The sequence below is a fragment of the Drosophila biarmipes genome, chromosome 3L, assembly GCF_025231255.1.
Source record: "Drosophila biarmipes strain raj3 chromosome 3L, RU_DBia_V1.1, whole genome shotgun sequence".
NCBI lineage: Eukaryota > Metazoa > Arthropoda > Insecta > Diptera > Drosophilidae > Drosophila > Drosophila biarmipes.
Window position 1 is genome coordinate 20,577,010 of NC_066613.1, and position 17,321 is coordinate 20,594,330.

General features: G+C 40.2%; 3 protein-coding genes across 6 annotated transcripts in view; 2 read left to right on the forward strand and 1 right to left on the reverse strand.

The window, feature by feature from the left end:
* Window positions 1-574: 574 nt before the first annotated feature.
* LOC108035064 (uncharacterized) overlaps window positions 575-17,321 on the forward strand; it is a 122,532-nt gene continuing 105,785 nt past the window's right edge. The window contains exons 1-2 of one of the 4 annotated variants that reach the window (XM_050886639.1): window positions 575-1,004; window positions 3,488-3,656. The gene's annotated coding sequence lies outside the window, so the exon portion shown is untranslated. The remainder of the gene's footprint in view (window positions 1,005-3,487; window positions 3,657-17,321) is intronic. The other 3 variants (XM_050886638.1, XM_017110453.3, XM_044095409.2) reach the window with 3 other exon arrangements.
* LOC108035063 (trypsin-1) lies at window positions 11,275-13,078 on the forward strand. Its single transcript, XM_017110452.3, has 3 exons — window positions 11,275-11,653; window positions 12,267-12,835; window positions 12,902-13,078. Exons 1-3 carry the CDS (start codon window positions 11,275-11,277, stop codon window positions 13,073-13,075), a joined length of 1,122 nt encoding a protein of 373 aa, XP_016965941.2. The 3' UTR covers window positions 13,076-13,078.
* LOC108034446 (uncharacterized) lies at window positions 14,310-15,072 on the reverse strand. The gene has a single exon (XM_017109331.3). It carries the CDS (start codon window positions 14,971-14,973, stop codon window positions 14,452-14,454), a length of 522 nt encoding a protein of 173 aa, XP_016964820.1. The 5' UTR covers window positions 14,974-15,072; the 3' UTR covers window positions 14,310-14,451.

The following is a 17,321-nucleotide window of genomic DNA, read 5'->3' on the forward strand; positions in this document are numbered from 1 at the left end:
AATAGTTATTCGAAAGGAGGGCAAGAATAATTCTGATTTTCAAGCCAGGTGGTATGCAAACATCCAAATCGCTAGTGTAGCAACTATATCCGGTATCTTCGATTTGGCACTGCTCCCTATTTTCTTCAGTGCAGTCGAAGCACCTGCCTGTCTCTAAGTCGAATGTAGTGTAAGGGGCGACAGTGGACTCGTTCTGGGCATACGCGGTCAAAAAGTTGTTACCGAAAATTATAAAAATATGTATATGTATAAATATATATATATAATTAAAAGAAATTTTGAAATGATTAAATTTAGTGTGCCACCTTGTTAAAATGAATTTAAATAATTTCGGACACAACTGTATACTGAATTAAAAAAATGTGTTATGACAAATAATTATAATTCTCAAATTGTATTACTTTTGCTGTTATATTATCGAGAAAATAAATTTTTTAAATTCATTATTGTGGGAAAGATGTTTGGATATCTGTATTTATTTTGTTCCAATCGGTTCTTAGAAATACAAATTCTTATAGATAAATTCTATTCAAAAAGTGTAAAGCTTATTTCCTTAATTTTACTTTCGTGTTATAGTGATTTAAAAAATCTAAGTGGATTGTTTGGGGCAAGAAGCTTCGATCAGCTGGCTTCTTGTGGCTCTCTTTCTTCCAGCTTTGAGTCAGGTTTTGGGTTTACTTTGCCACAGTCTTTGCCTTTGCCTCTGCCTTTGCGCTTTTTGTGTTTGCCCGCTCGGGGATTTTCGTAGAGTGGAGTTCCGACGTCAGTTTGAGTTTGGTTCGTAGCGCGTTCGCACACGCGCGCTCCATAGTTTATTTTATATATAGTTTGTACCCATCCGATCCGAGATACGATCCGCCGATTCGTGCCCCTCGCCGCATCTCGCTCTCTCCAATCAGCAGTTGGCCAAACGCTTTGGGTCTGCGTACTTCGCGGCTAATTTCCAACTTAAAGAAGTGAAAAACAACAAAATTAGGCAAATAATTGAGTAATTAAAGTTAAACGTAAGGAGAGCTGCTCTGCCAAGTGTTTTGTGTTTGTGCGCCTTTTGTGTAACGGTCTGCTAACTGGGGCTGGATCTTAAAAAATGATTACGGCAAATTGTTTGAGTAAATTGATTTTGGAATAGTTTTGAAAGCTCACCTGTGGATGCGATTAACCGATCGATTTGGGTTTATTTTGAGAGGAGGAAGCATAAAACGAAAGGCCATCAAGAAGATGGGATTCGCTTTTCAAGTTTTTACGAGCGGAAAAGAAAGTTTGATTTAGGGGAATCGGAAAGTGATAAAAAGCTGAGATAAGATTTCACAGCGGATAAATAATTTATAATGAAATTATACTTAATAAAAAAAAATATGTCACAAAATATATACACATTTAACGGAATTCTTCGGATACAATATTTTTTTAGTCAGTGGATTGAATAACCACTTCGTGCAGTTCAAATACTAATTCCAAAATAGCTTGTAAATGCAATCTATCACTGTATATCGTAATTCAAGTGATCTCATAAGATTATCTCATTTTTAAAATGAATAAAATGACAGCTACAAAGTCGAAAGGCCGCTTTGTAAATTTTACTAAAATAAGATTCATTATAAAAATATCAACCAAAATTTCTGTATACAATGCTGCCCCGACCTTTTGTCACATTTTTTTTATTTATCACCTTTAATATCTAAAATATTATTTTCCATTTTTTAAAAATCCCCATTAACCTGTTTTTATGTTATGTTTTTCACTTCTATAAAATTCGTGGAATTTATTCACCAAAAAATATGGAAAGAAAAACTAATCAACACCAGTTGCGACTAGTTGACCAGCAGCAGAAATTGGCAACTTCCTTCAGTTGGGCGCCAAGTCATTAGCTGCCCCACGAACCCCCTTCTCCACCCATGATCCCCTTAACCCTCTTTCCCCCTGTGGGGCCCACTCAGAGTACCGCTACGACTAGACAGGCCTTGTCCATATATTTCTTTTTTTCGCATACGAATATCTATGCAGCCATTAGCCACCGCATCAACAAACGAGACGCCACCAACACCAACACACTGTGATCTTTGAGGCACACACAGATACTCGGAGGAGGAAGGGGGCGGGGAAGGGACTCGGTGACGTTTGCTTTGGACCCCTTCACTTTTTGTTGTTGCACAGGGAAAAATTATTTATTAAATTGCGAAATCAATAGAAAATTTTAAGTTTACAAAAGAGCGACAATCTATCATCATTAACCATCAGTGATTTCTAAAAAGAATGAAGCTTTTGAATGATCTAATAACTTTTTTTTAAACAAAAATACCGTTTTTTAATTTTAAGAACTCTTTAGATAATTTTTTTATAAAATATTTTAAATTATAACTAAATGTTGATACATTGTTTTGGTATTTTTTAAAAGCAGATAATAAAATGCCCTTGTTTTAAATAGAGAATTAAATATTACCAAAATTGCTTATTCATTTTTGTTTTGTTTTCGGCTTTCTCAAATTTAATATGCAGTTTATTATTTTGTATAATTTTTTTCTGCGTGCTGGTTGTTGTTTTTTCGTGGTCGGATGAAAAAGTTGCCGCGGCAAGTGCAATTCGCGGTTCGCCGTCCGCGATTCGCATTCCGCTGGCCGAAAGTATCTTTGGAGTTTTGCATCTTGTGGATGTCTGCCGCGCTTAACTGTAAAACTGTAAATTGAGGCATGTGCCGCACGCTCTCTCTTTCTCCCCATGCGCCCGCTCTTTCGTCTGTCAAGTTCAATGTGCGTTGACAATTTCCCATTTCCAAATGGGCGACGTATTCCACTTTGCTTCTTGTACTTTCACACACATTGGTTTCCCATTGTGCCTGCGCAACTGTGCGTGTACTTTAATTTATTTTAAATCGAACGGCAATTTAAATTTAAGCAAGAGCTAAAAAAAGCGGAGAAAAGGCAGTGAGTTTTTTGCGCATTCAACCCGGAACTCAAGGTATAGGAGTACCCGAAATCAGCCAGTCGCCCTGCCGATCGAGTCGTGTGTGGATGTTTTCCAAGCAATGTATCTACGTATCTTTTCATCCTCATCGCAAACGCAATGCATAAATCAACGACGGAAAGAAGAAAAAATCTCAGCTTCGTTTTTTGTTTTTTTCGTTAGTTTTGTGAAAGCGCAAGTCGTAGCGTAATTTTTACACTTTTACCAAAGAGAAAGAAGACGGAAAGATACATAGATACTCTTTACATACGGCTCATAAGCATCTTTTCTCTATTACCCACCGACACACACGATTTTCGTTGCCGTTGTTTGTCTTTAAGCCGCTTAATTGAAAGTCTTGGCCTGACTTATGACTGGTTGGAAAAGCCGAATGTGAAAAGAAGACCTCAAGATGGTAAATGCTTTTCCAGCTGGGCCAAAGTGAAACCGCAGGAGCGATGAAAATACAATTTTATTGATCGCCGTGGGTTTGGGTAAAGGGAAAGCTTTCAAAACTCTAACCAGAAGTTCTCGACAATTTTTGTAGTGCAATAAACTCAATTAAATGAAACTAAAGTGTCCGTAATATGCAAGCAATTTGAAAAATCGAATCCAGTGTTTGGGCTAGGATCTGCAAATGTTTTCCTTTGCCTAGCTGTGCAAGTGCTCAAAAATCAACAGATCAAACTGAATCCACACATCAGACACCAAACAAGGTAAGAGCAAATTTATTTTAATAATCTTGCCCGTTTTAGTTGTTGTTTATTTTTGCATATCCATTTGTTAACTCGTTTGCGATGTCTATTAACGGCATTCAGCGCCTCGGCCCGTGAGCTCATCTCGCATCCGAAAGATATTCTCAGCACGAAACTCGTTCGGTGATTCATTTTTCACAGCCCCGCTTTTCGATTTGTTTATTTACAGTTGTGATATCTTTTTGCTTTGCATATTTCAGCATGCAATATAGACACGTTCAAATATTTAATCAGTTAACCGTTTCGGTTTAGTTTATTCAACATTCCCCCGAGCTTTTGCCATTGTTGTTAACTTTCCAAGTCGGCGCACATCTTTTCGCCCACCTGTCGGCTCCAATGTCAAGGTTGCCATTGTTGATGTTTTGGGTAAAATAAAAAATAAAATAAGGTGTAAGCTGTGCGAGTAGCCGGCTTATGGCCAATTGTCTGCCGCTAATTGGAGCTCAACACTTCTCAAGTGGAACGAACGCCCCGTCGGATCGCTCATTTCTCGTATAATTTGTAATTGCTTCGTTTTTCGGACAAGCTGCAAAAGATATTATACAAAAATAAATTAAGTGAGGCGGGCCATTAGTTGAGTCTTAAGCTGGCCAATTACAAAACGTAGGCAGATTAATAGAGGCCGATGAAGATGGAAAGATTGCCGTGAGCTAGGGTTGTTGAGTAGTTTTTTAGCCGATTTTTGTCCGCCATTATCAGGTAGTCAAAAAACTTAAAAGACACTTCGCAGGTATTTTAACGGTTGAAAGTAAAATATTAGTTTCTATAAATATTTTCTTGAATTTGGTCTATCATACATTGCAATTAAAATAATTGTCTTTCAATAATTGATTACTTCTGAATAATATGAAAATTAATAAAGATCAATTTAATACCTTCCTCGACCATAAAATATGGGAAACAATTTAATAAATGAAATCTGAAAAAACATTTGACCCTGAGCTTCTCCTAAAATCTTAATTGCGGCCAAAAAATAAAAATACAAATAAGTGCCATCATCGCTTTTCAAGGTTATGATTAAGTGTCGATAATTGTGTCAACGGCCATCAAGAAACTCATCTATCAACATCTGATGGAGCCGGCCGACATCAACATATTATTAGCCATATAAAAATCCACAAAATCGTTGGTCAATTAATAAGCCATTAGGGCACAGCTTTAGTTCCAGCCTAGAGCTAAGAATTCTAACATTTATCAATACCGTTCGCTATTCTTTTGTGTTTCTCTCTCTAAGAATTTCGCCCAGGGCACAGATGCAGAACCGTTAAGCATTTCACCTAAAGCAAAGCCAGTCGCAGCGCAGTGAATGAAGAAAAACTATCATAAATTTGACTTTTTAATGTTAATAAAACATTTTTTACGAGTCTTTTATGTGTGAAAATTACGCAGAAGGGCATTAAAATAAACGAGACCACGAGCTGTGGAACAGTTAGCCGGCAGGCAGGTGCAAGCCAAGTTAATATAATACGTCATTACGGGCGTCTCATCCGCGCCTACAGCACATACCTACCATTTCTTCTCCAACTCTCTTTTGGAGTTCCCTTACCGGTGCACTAAGAAAAAATGAGACCTAATTTCAGATTTAAAAAATATGTAGTGTAAAGCTTAATTCCAGATACAGATAAATGTTGAATATTTATCAGGTTAAAGTTTGTATAAAATAAAATATAAAGTTTAGTGATAGATACAGATAATTTTAAATTTTATAGCTTGAAAGTTGAGAAATATTTCTCCCAGTGCAGTTAGTACCTCCAGATCATGACTTGGAGAAATGTGTGACTTTGGAGTGAGATGACACCGTGTAAATAGCCCCCGGAGAGGAGGAAACTAAACCGAAACTACTGAACAACAAGTGTAGAACAATCAGATGCGAGGCGGTAGAAAACTGGCCAAGTAGCTGGAACGCAGGTCGCTGAACTCACCGGCGGACGCTTCAAAAATATTTTACACCGAGGCATTAACAAAAGCTAGTCCCCCCTTTGCGGCGCACTTCTTACCGAAACCAAGACCGTGATAGAGCGGTCTTTAGTTGGCCAGTTTTATTATTCGTGAATGGCTTTTATTTATCTTGCCCCGAAATTGCCAAAAAGTAATGGTTAAAAACATCATAAAACCCGCTAATATGGGTTATTTTGAGGTTTTATATCGCTTGCTTTCAGCATTTCTTTTATTATGTCACATGCTAAAGAGATATGTAGGTGGGTGCGAAGGGGAACCAGTTATCATGAGTCATTCTTAGTAACAGTTTTAGGAATAAAATATAGGCAGCTCAACGTGTCATTATATAGTAGTTGATAAAAGTTTTAGATGGTAACTTCTGTGAAATTTTAATAATAGCAAATCATTTCTAAAACAATTTTAAATATTCTTTATATTTTTTTTTTTCAATTTTTAAATTTTAAAATTATGTTATAGCATTTGCTTTTTAAGATAAATGCTGTGATCGACATTTTCACACACATTCCATCGACGTACTTGGGCATTCCCCGAGAAATCGCAATATAATTGATAACACTCTGTGAAATTAGCGGCGAGAATGTCCGGAAAGTGAACCGCTTCCAATAACTGTAACCAACGTGACAGACCTCGGCCATCAGTGCTCGTCTTTGTGCCCATTTGCCGCAAACTCATCCACTTGCTGACCCACTCTGCACCACCGACGGAGCATCCTCCGCCACTCCACTCCGCTCCTCTCTGGGATCGAGGCCCCGAATGCCATGCCAGCTGGAGACGGTGGTTAATCGTCCACCGTTCTCATTACAATCGCCGGCCATTTCCGCACCTACTTAGCCGCCTCGCATGTCTAACCGTAAATCCCTATTGACCCCCATTTCCCAACCGTAATGCTTGACCACACACATCCTCTTTCGCCCCACCGAGGGCCGATTTGTAACTTGATCAATGTGGCAATTGCTTCCTCTTCTTCCACGCCACTTGGCCTTTTCATTAGCTTCAATTTCAATTTGCTATTTGCTATTTGCAATTTGCGCACCAAACTCTGTTTCGTTTCTGTTTCTATTTCTATTTTCCAGCCATTTTTGCTTTGGCCCGGGCCTAGGAAAAAACTTGTTTATGGCTCCTACAAGAATGTGGAAAGCAAGAAAACGAAACGTAAAAAAAAAGAAATAAACAAAACTGGGTTAAAATTGTTAGACAACCTGAAGTTGCAGTTGCCGTTTTTGAAATATTGCATAGGTATGGGGTCTGTGCTATCGAGTCTGGTCTCTAAGCCATGGCCTCGCCAATCTGCAAACTTCAAACCCCTCGAAGTGTGTTCGGATTGCAGGCACACATCGAGTGCTGAGCAATTTGGAATGGAATGTTGGCTGGATTTAGGAGGATCTAAGTGGAGCTTTGTGTCCTTAAAGCCATTTAAAATTTATTTTTATGCAAAATGGAAAAGTATGAAATGGAAAAAAATAAACATGGATGGAATCATTATGAATGAAACATTTTGTAGAGGTTTATGGCCTACATTGCTAAACAAAAAGAGTTGAATATAATAATAACTGAAATTAAATTTTATAAAACTATATACCTGATGATTTGAAAATATTTTTAAGGCCTTTTATATTGCTAAAAAATAGTTTTCTTTTTATTGTTACAATAAATATTAAAGAAATTAAATGCCTTGAAAATAATATACATCAAAAACCACATCCCTTTTAAAGTAACTCAAAGATACATACTTTAATTGGAAACTCTAGTGTTAATAAATGTTTAAGGTTCCTCTTTAATAATTTCGAGACAACTGTTGAAATACAATTCCCTAAAAAGTATCTTTCCGCTCCTTGGGCTCGATTACATTGGCTTGTGTGTTTGTTTCGGAGCCACTGCACTTGCGCAAAGCCCAGAAGCCCTACAAGAGTTAACCGAAACTCGTCTTGGGTATGGTCAGTAATGAAATAAAGCCGAACTGAGCCAAACCAAAGCCAGGCGGCCTAAGTGAGCCAACTATTGGCGGCTACTTAGTATGCCCGACACTCGCTCTATAACAAGGCTGAAAAGGTGCAACAAAACGCAACGTTCGGTTTCAATTGGGTTGTTGTTGGCTTATTAATTACCTCACCGCACAGTTGCGTGGCACACACACACACCGCAAACACCCACCAGAAGGATGGGGATCGGAGGAGGGGTCTTGGCCGCTTTTGTAGAACCCACAAAAGGCGTTGGACGGTGGCGGGTAATACGAGTAACGACTTTTCGTGGCCCGTAAATGGAGCCCCGGCTGATGAAGTCAACAGCCCCCCAACCAGTTTGAAGTTTAGCTTAGCATTCTTTCACTATTTACCTTAGATTTTATTTAAATTGCGTTTTTATTGGCTGCGTGGCTTTCCATAGGTAAATGAAGAGCTCGAGAAAATTGAGAGTGACTTTGTTGGATTGTGTTCAATTTTGCAAACTCGTTTTTGCATATTTCTCTGCCGCTCGCTGTCGGTTACTTTCAAATGTCAAACGAAGTTGAAGGTGGTCCACAATGATATTTGATTTTTTCCTATCCACCTCGTGTATTATATGATTTATTTTGAGTCATGTTGGAAACGAACACAGCGCCTTGAGAAAACAAAAGACTTAAGCAAAAAACTTGTTTATGGTATTTTTAGAGAAATACAAATGGGTCGTAGGTAAAGCAAATAAAGCTTCGGGGATTCAATATATTTTATCATTATATGTTTTTTAAAAATAAAAATAACAAAAGGTTAACAAAAGGTGCTTGAAAAAATTCAAATGATTTGAATAATATTTCCTTTCTATGATAAGGCATCTTTGCAACTAAGACTCCGATTGTGGAGGTCATTAAGATACAGGGGTATTCAAATAAAAAAGGATATCCAGTGAAAACTCCAAAACTCGTTCCCCACAAGCCAGACAAAATGCATATTAAAAACGCATTAAAATTGCTTGCCATAACCATTTATCATACCTTCACTTACAATTCAATTAAATTCAATGCACGATGCGCAGAAAATCCGCAGATGGCAAACAATTCCGAAGGCGATACCGAAAAGTCATAAGCAAAATCATGCTCGACTCGGGAGAAACTTAATGAAGCCTGAGAAAGTTGCACACGGCTCAGGTGACAATCATTAAAATAAAGCAACAAATAGCCGGCCAATTAACAAAATACAATGGCCGCAAGCCAACTGAAAGAAATGCGATAATTGCTAACAAATTTGTACGACAAGCACATGCCAAGCATGCAACACACAAAAGCCGCAACGCATTTGAAGAGTGTCTGCGCTTGGCGTAGGACTAACTAATTGAATTTTAGTTCGTTTTTGGCCAGGTCTTAAGAACGTTTTAAGCCAGCTCGACACGAGTTAGTCTCTGCATTTATTGCGGCTTTTACCCACAACTCAACTTCCTTTTTTTGCTCAGTTGGCTTGTTGCATCTTCTCGACTTCTGCAGATGACCCAGTTTAATGCAAGTGGAACGCTTTGACCAACAACTGCAACGCGGCCACAGCTCTTGGCCATAAATAGCCGGGCGAAGATCTCTAGACAGCTCGCAGAAGAATGAAATAGGATAGGATCAGTTGGGTTGGGCAAACCACGAAATTTAGATACCCTGATGTTTTGGAAAATTATTTTAGAGCACAAATCATTATAAAAAATACTAATGCATTATGTAATTACTAAAAACCAAGTAAAAAAAATTTGTTTGGATGCAAGTATTTCGAAAACTTCATTACCCGTCAACTAAATTAAAATGCACAAACGAGTTTGAAGTAGTTAATCCTGCTGTTTTATTGAACACCATTTGCTATTTCCATACTACAATTTATTGGCCACTTCAATACTGCTTTTGCATTTTGAAATTATAAGTTATTATCGTTTTCCACTTTACGAAACTCTCGTCTAAAACTACATTCGTATCTCCATATCACAGTCCCGTCCAAAGCCAATTCACTCATTGAGGCACCTACTTAAGGCCTTTCTCAATGAAAGCCTTCGAAGATGCCACTCAAAGTCAAGTGAAGTCTCGTTCTGAGTGGAAGAGAGTTCGGAGAGATGCGAAAGATGAGAGAAACTCGTTTCTTCTGGGATGCTGGATTGGCATGGCAGAACTTTCTTCTCATTGATTCTAGCGGCCTGCATATAAATAAATAAATTAAAGAGACTTTCTTTCTGGCGCGGTGTGCGTGAGTCTGTGGCTCCGACTTTGCCTTTGGTGTCATCATCTATTCAATTCTTCTAAGCTAACGCCTCACTTCTGCGTCTGACCCAAATTCTTGGACGCTCTTTCTCCGGGGGTCAGATACCAAGTGGAAGTCGCTGTGGAAGTCTGTGCCTGGTTTTCGTGCACCTTGTGCCATTGCTGTTTCTGGGCATCGGTGATCGGGGTTCGGTGTTCGGGGTTCGGGGCTTGGGGTCCGGGGTTTTTGGGTCTTTGGGTTCGGTGTTGGTCCAACAAGCGGACAGATTATAAACATCAACCCATTTACAAGTATTTCCAGTCCTCCGACTCGGCTTTTCGATTATACGCATCTTTATCGGCATCTTCATTAGTTTGACCCAATTTATTCGAGAGTTCTTTTTACTTTCTATTTTCCACGCGAACGGCTTAAGAATATCTGTCGTGTTGTTGGCCGATCGTTTTTATGGCTCTCTTGTTAGGCTTTTGATTTGGGGAAGTCAATTTACTTTCATTTGAGGAAATCTTTTTCGGGCTTTTGATTGTTATTAGAGATTTGGGCGTTTTCCCTTTACCACTTCCGTTGTTTTACGAGGTGGGTAGAAAAAGATCTCGATTATGGTAGTTATTTCATGCCTTTTTATTATTTATGGAAAGGAAGTTTGATCTTTAAAACTAAATCATGGAATTTATATGGTTTTACCACGAGGAATTCTACCTTCTCAATTCTTTTCTCATATGTTTTATCGGTTTGCCAAACAGAATTAACCTTTGTTAACCCAAAACCGAATGTGGTCAGACGTTTTTGATGACTTGTAATTACGGTGCGATCAGAAAAAGATTCTTTCACCACAGATGCGGTTTAACCTTTAATATTCTCATTAACCTTTAACTGGACATGGGCTAGACCTTAACTTCTTTCTGGGACCTGCAAATATGGAAAAAGATAGACAATTTCTCTGTGCCATTAAATTAATTTATGAATCTACACAAAAGCTCAAACAAGAGCTATAAATCTCTTGGGCTCTATCAGTTCATAAATTTGAGTGCTGTATTAGATTTATAACCAACCAATTTTATTGATATTTCTCGTGAATAGAAAGCGGACTTGACCATTAACAAAGAATATTGATAAAGACAAAACCGCGAAGAAGATATTTGCCAGATTTATTGACAAATGAGTTCAGTTCGTTTTGCGAAACTAGGTTAAGTGTTGATAAAGGGCTTTCGATTGAGGATTGTGAATATGCAAAGAAATTTGGCTGATAAAATGGTTTGATGGACGGTTTGAGAGGCTCATTAAGTTGTTAATGCCTCGGCTCATACATATATAATTGTGTATTTATATACTAAGATGGATCTGTGGCCTATAAGAACCGTTAAATGGCCAGGGCAAACCATCAGTTTGCGTTTGCTAAGCGATTCGTTCGGTTCGCCGGGAATATGAAACCCAATCCGCCAGTTGTTCTGCTCCTCCTCGCCCTCGCAGCGATATGCGATCGGAGTTGGGCCATCTATAATTATAAGCCACCTTCCCGCGGTTACTTCTATCCGAAGCCAGCGCGATTGCCACCTCTGCCAGTCAATGGATCTACGACTTCGACTTCGACTTCCAATTCCGGCCCACCGCCCGGAGTGCAATCGGATTTCATTGATGATCTGATTGAGGGCCATAAGCAGCAAATCTTATCGAACGTCTTGGGCGTGTCGAGTGAAACTCCCTCGGATTCGATCTCCTCCCCGGCGTCATCCTCCTCCCCGATTTTCCCCCTCGAGGGCGGTGGTGCCAAGGCGTTTCGCGTTAATCGCTGTGCCAGCTGCAGTGAGTTGGAAAAATTGCAGTGCCAATCGGGTCCAGCCAGGGAATGAAACGGTCCCGGCTAATCTCCGGCTGATAATTGGTTATTTGAATCGGTTATAGTACGCCTATCGGAAAGCCATTTCATCCGAACGTGTTTGTGAAACGTGCTGTGCGCATAGTCAACGTCTATATTTCCTTGGCTCTTGGTGTAATAAAGTTGAGCGGGCCAATGAAGCAGTTAAAAAACCAGATCTTTCGTTAAAAAATCTTGACAATTAATTAACCAAATAAATATTGACATTAAATACAAAGGAACTCAATCAGTGATAGAAATATTAAAATATGTTCCGCAATAAAACTATGTGTGATAGTTTGAAATATTAAGAAAATTATTTTTTGTACATAAATGAATTTTTTTAAGCCAATCAGACTTGCCACATTTATATAGCTGTAATAGTTAATATTATTTGAAAATAGGAACATCTTAGAGTAATTTAAAAATCAATGATTTAGGCACCCTAACTTCCGTCTGCCCCGTTTTCATTCCCTGGCTAAGAGACCACCCAGAGATCACTGACCACGTCGAATGCCGAATCCGAATCCGATTCCAATTCCAATCCCAATCCTCTTGCAGCCTGCGGCGTTCCCAATGTGAATCGCATTGTGGGCGGCACCCAAGTGCGGACGAATAAATATCCGTGGATCGCGCAGATCATCCGCGGCACCTTCCTGTTCTGCGGCGGAACTTTGATCAACGATCGCTATGTCCTGACCGCCGCCCACTGCGTCCACGGCATGGACATGCGGGGCGTGTCCGTGCGTCTGCTGCAGCTGGACAGGAGCTCCACCCACCTGGGAGTCACCCGGTCGGTGGCCTTCGCCCATGCCCACGTGGGCTACGACCCGGTGAGCCTGGTCCACGACATTGCCCTCCTGCGTCTGGACCAGCCCATTCCGCTGGTGGACACCATGCGACCCGTCTGCCTGCCCAGCAACTGGCTGCAGAACTTCGACTTCCAGAAGGCCATCGTGGCGGGCTGGGGCCTCAGCCAGGAGGGCGGCTCCACCTCGAGTGTCCTGCAGGAGGTGGTGGTGCCCATCATCACCAACGCCCAGTGCCGGGCCACCTCGTACCGCTCCATGATCGTGGACACCATGCTGTGCGCGGGCCTGGTCCAAACCGGAGGTCGGGATGCCTGTCAGGTGGGTTTCGTGAAGCAAACGATACCAGGCGGAGAAATACCTACTCTTTTTGAAACGATTTTCCAGGGCGATAGCGGAGGTCCCTTGATCGTCAGGGATCGCATTTTCCGGCAGGCAGGAGTGGTATCTTTTGGCTACGGATGTGCCAAGCCCGATGCTCCTGGAGTCTACACCCGAGTCTCTCGTTACTTGGAATGGATAGCAGTCAACACAAGGGATGCTTGCTATTGCGTTAATTAGTTTAGTAAAACATAAAAAATATTTTTTGAATTATTTATTTATTTATTTATGCGACAATAAATACTAAATTAAAAATCCCTTTCAAATTTTTTTTATTTAATTTTTAGCTGTTATGTATCAAGTGATGAATATAGATGCATCAATGTATGTATGTTTTTTATGATGATGATGATGATTATTAAAGCTAAAATTAGAGTTATTTTCAATGGATAAAAGCGAAGATTCTTATATTATTGCTTCCAATAGCAGCTCGGTTATTTTGCTCAATCATGGAGTTGTGTTTATTTATTTTTTCTGGGGAAGTGGACCGCTGGGGCCCACGCAACTCCCTCAATCGACAGCTGGTTTTACTTTCTTAATGCACAAGAAATACAAATGGTACGAATATTTGGTGGAAACAGGTTATGGCAGCCCTAGCAGTGGCCTTTCACTTTTTACCCCGAGAGTGCCATTGCAGAAATCAATAAGAGTCGGAGTTGAAGAGTTGAAGTTGAAGTTTGCCGAGCGAAAATCGAAGCCAAGGACGTTGTGCGCCGACATCGCCTGACACATTGTTATCACTTGTCAAGGCCCCACGGCCGCCCTTCGGCCCGCGCCGTTGACAAAACCTTTATCTTTATCCCTTTTTAGCCGGGCAGGCACAGGCCGACTTGTGGCCGACAGTTGTTTAATGGATTTTCAAGTTATTTCTGGTATTTTGTTGTAGTTGCCGCTGCATGTCGCTGAAATACGGCGAAAACAAAGATATCTCGGCGGGAAGAAACTCGTTTGTGGCTAGGGGCCAAAGAAAATGCCGCATAATTGCCGCCGCCACGACTTGCTAACAAAAAGGGGGCGGGGCACCCAGAAGGGGCGGCCGGCCAGCCACCGAATCGACAACATTGTCAATGCTGGCTGCCCTGGCATTTGATTTTATTTTTAACTAGACTATAATTGATGCCAGGCACTGGCAGATCCAGGGCCATCGAGAGGAGGTGCTTCCGCGGGGAAACCAGTGCGGAGTTCAGGGAACAGGACCATTTATCTTAATTAAAAACGTGCCATCGGAAAGAGTTGTGTAGTAATATTCATGAAATGCCAACTGCTCGGTTCATTTACATAGATACAACTTTGAGTCACAGCTTAGTTACAACGCGTAGGTGCCACAAGCTTGTGTTCTTGTTTCGCTTTTCTATATACACTAAGCAATCCGCTTTTAAAAACAAAAATGCATTGTTCAAAACTGGAAACAATCTATTAGTACAAAACTATATTATTCTAAAGCAAAATTATATCATATAATAGTTTTTCTGAAGGAACTTCTTTCATTCATTCAGATTTCTTATCCTTTGAACAAGGTACTAGAGGAACCCCAGAAGCGCTCCATTCTTGGTCATCTAAAGTGATAACCTTTGATCCTGAGACCATCTTAGCTTCTCTATAGAGTTGATCGTGGCCTGGAGTTCTCTTTGGATGTTGGCACACTCGACTACTAGATCTAGACAGTGATCCCAATGCCGATTTGCAATCCGCAAGCTTTGTGACACCAGAGAGCCAAAGATTTTGGTGAGGGGTCGAAAATATCCCAGAAGCGGATCGACTGGAAGTCGCATGATCTTGAAGACTTTTCCCCAATAACTCGATTCCTCTAGAACTCGCGAAAGAGCCTTGTAGGGTCGCCCTCTTGGTAGCAGGGCCTCTGCTGAAGTGCGTTGACAGCCCTGGTGCATTCTGACCCTGGCCAGGATTAGCCGAGCTCTACAGGACTCCTTGTTGACCTGCAATTGCAGCCGCTGTCGGTCTTCTGTTAGGTGGAGCAGATTCAAGTGGAGGGCATCTATGAGATTTTCGACCTCCTCATCCTGGGACCTTGATCTAGACTCTCTTAATTCATCGGATGGCTCCCCGCTTTGCCTCATCGTTGGGTACTTCTTTTTCAAGCAGGGTTTTCCTTTCTAACAAAATTTGGAAGCTCCAAAAATATTGCCTTAAAACAACTTGGAATTGAAACGACATTGTGACTGAAATATCATAGTAAAACATAAAAAATTATTATGGGATTATCATAATCTCTAAAGCAAAACAAAAGATCGCAGTTGGATAAGGTAATACATTTGTTTTAAGACAAATCTCATTAACCATCTTTTCAAATTAGTTTTCCAGAAATTGTGAACTAGTTCCCACTTACGCTACTTGAAACCAACTTGTTTACCTTCAAATTTCTTGGATTTTTTTTTGGTTTTGATGAATTTATCAGATTTGTTAGTCTACCTTGAGCCGAAGAGGGTCTTGGCAAGGGGAAGCGTCGCACAGCACGCTTCGCTGGCTAATTTAACATAATTCTCACATAAATCGCCGGCGAGTTGGGTAGAGAAATTTTCACGCCTCGCTTAACGCATTTGGCTCGCATAGCAAAAATCCATTTCTTGGCTTATTTTCTTGGCCTTTTTGTTAGTGCTTCCCCTGCTTGTTTTTACATATATTTTTTATATATTTTATGGGGCTAAAACAAATGTCCAAAATCGTACAAGACACGAGTGTTCGCTGCATCAACGCGGCACTTTGCTGGCAAACCGCAAACCTTTTAATAAATTGCCAGTTATTAGTTTTTTGCGGAGCAGCAGGAAAAAGTGCAATTAAAATGCATTCGAAGTGGGGTGTAGTGGTGGGGCGGGAAAATGGGGGACAAAGGAAGTTCCGCAGCAAAAGAAATTAGCATAAGCATTGACTTTTTTCCAGGGGGTAAGGCGGGGGCAAAAAAAAAAACTGTTGCGCCAGTTTCCCATAATTTGCCCCAGCGAAGATAATGAGCAAGAAAGAGTAGCCCGGAGGGGGATGGGGTGGAAAAACCACAGGGGAAAACTCAGGGGGCGGGGAAACTGCGGTCAGTCGCATAGCAAATGGTGTGAAACTCTGCTGAAAACCGAGCAAAAGGGGAAGCCTTTACTGCCTTCATTGTTCATCGCTGCACTCAGTTTTTGTTGCTGTTATAATAGCCACCGCTTGCAATTTGCATAAATGTTTTTAATTAAACGCATTTAAAGCATATTTTTCATACACAGCAGGCAAATTTGTTAATGAAATCGAATGAGGGGGAAATGGGAAGTGCCTTTAACTTCAGGTTATTACGGCTAATATGGGAACGCGACAGGGAAAGTAGCAGTTTCAAAACCATTGCTTCGCGTGGGGCATGCAGATAAGGAATTTCTAATGCCGATTTTAATGCGATAATTAGGGTTTAGGCTCTTTGCGGGTAGCTGATTTAAACAGATCTTAGGAAACCTTTTTATAACTATTAAAGATCTGTAAGATCTAAAACCATCTTTTATATTTTCAAGTATAAATAATGTAGTCTACATAAATCTAGCAAATTGACTAACATTATAACATATGTTTTTGTAGCTTTATTCCATTTATTTTATTTTTAGTTTTCCTAACAACACTTCTAATTAAAGAAAATGTTATGCAATCGCTTCAGTGCTTTACGTTTATTTTGTAAATACATATTTTCTTTAATTTTCACATATTATATCAATGCCAAAATAGGCAGAAAACCATCTAAATTAGTTACCAAAACAAATTCCGAGAGCTTATATAAGACCGACGAAGCCCCTAATCAACCGCCAGCCCACTTATCACTCCCTTGTCACTCGAAACAAACCATAAAATCAAGACAAAGACGGGGGCGATTAACTTGTTTCACGAACTTTCAAAATGCAGCACCCAAAGAAATGGAAAGAAAACCAAAAGATCCCACAACAAACTTGCCAAAAACTCGATTCAACCGCGCTTATTTCCTTCCTGTGCACGACCAAACAAAAAAGGCAACCGCAACTCTTTTTTTTTGGGATATTGCTACCTCAAATGTGCAAAAAAATTGGCAAAAAAGAAAGAGAAGTACGAAACAATTTATGTCAACTTTCTTTTTATCAAACAAAAAGAAGGAATCAACGAGTTGCAAAACGGTGGGGGTGAGGGGGAAAATTCCAAACAATTTTCAAAGCCACCGCAAAAATCTTGCACCACAGACTCCCACACAAAGTCAGGCAGTCAGGTGGGTTTTATTTTTGTTTTTTTTTTTTTTTTTGGCTTCGAACAGATGATTTAGCGACGGGTTTTTCTCTCAACCAGTTGCAGAGGTCCGTTGCAAGAAAGTTGCCGAATCATGTAGCAAATACTCCTTCCCCATTCCTCATAAAGAGCCCCTGGTCCACGAATGGGCGCATTTTTTGGGGGAGAGTAATCGAAAAGTATTCGACGGAGCTCT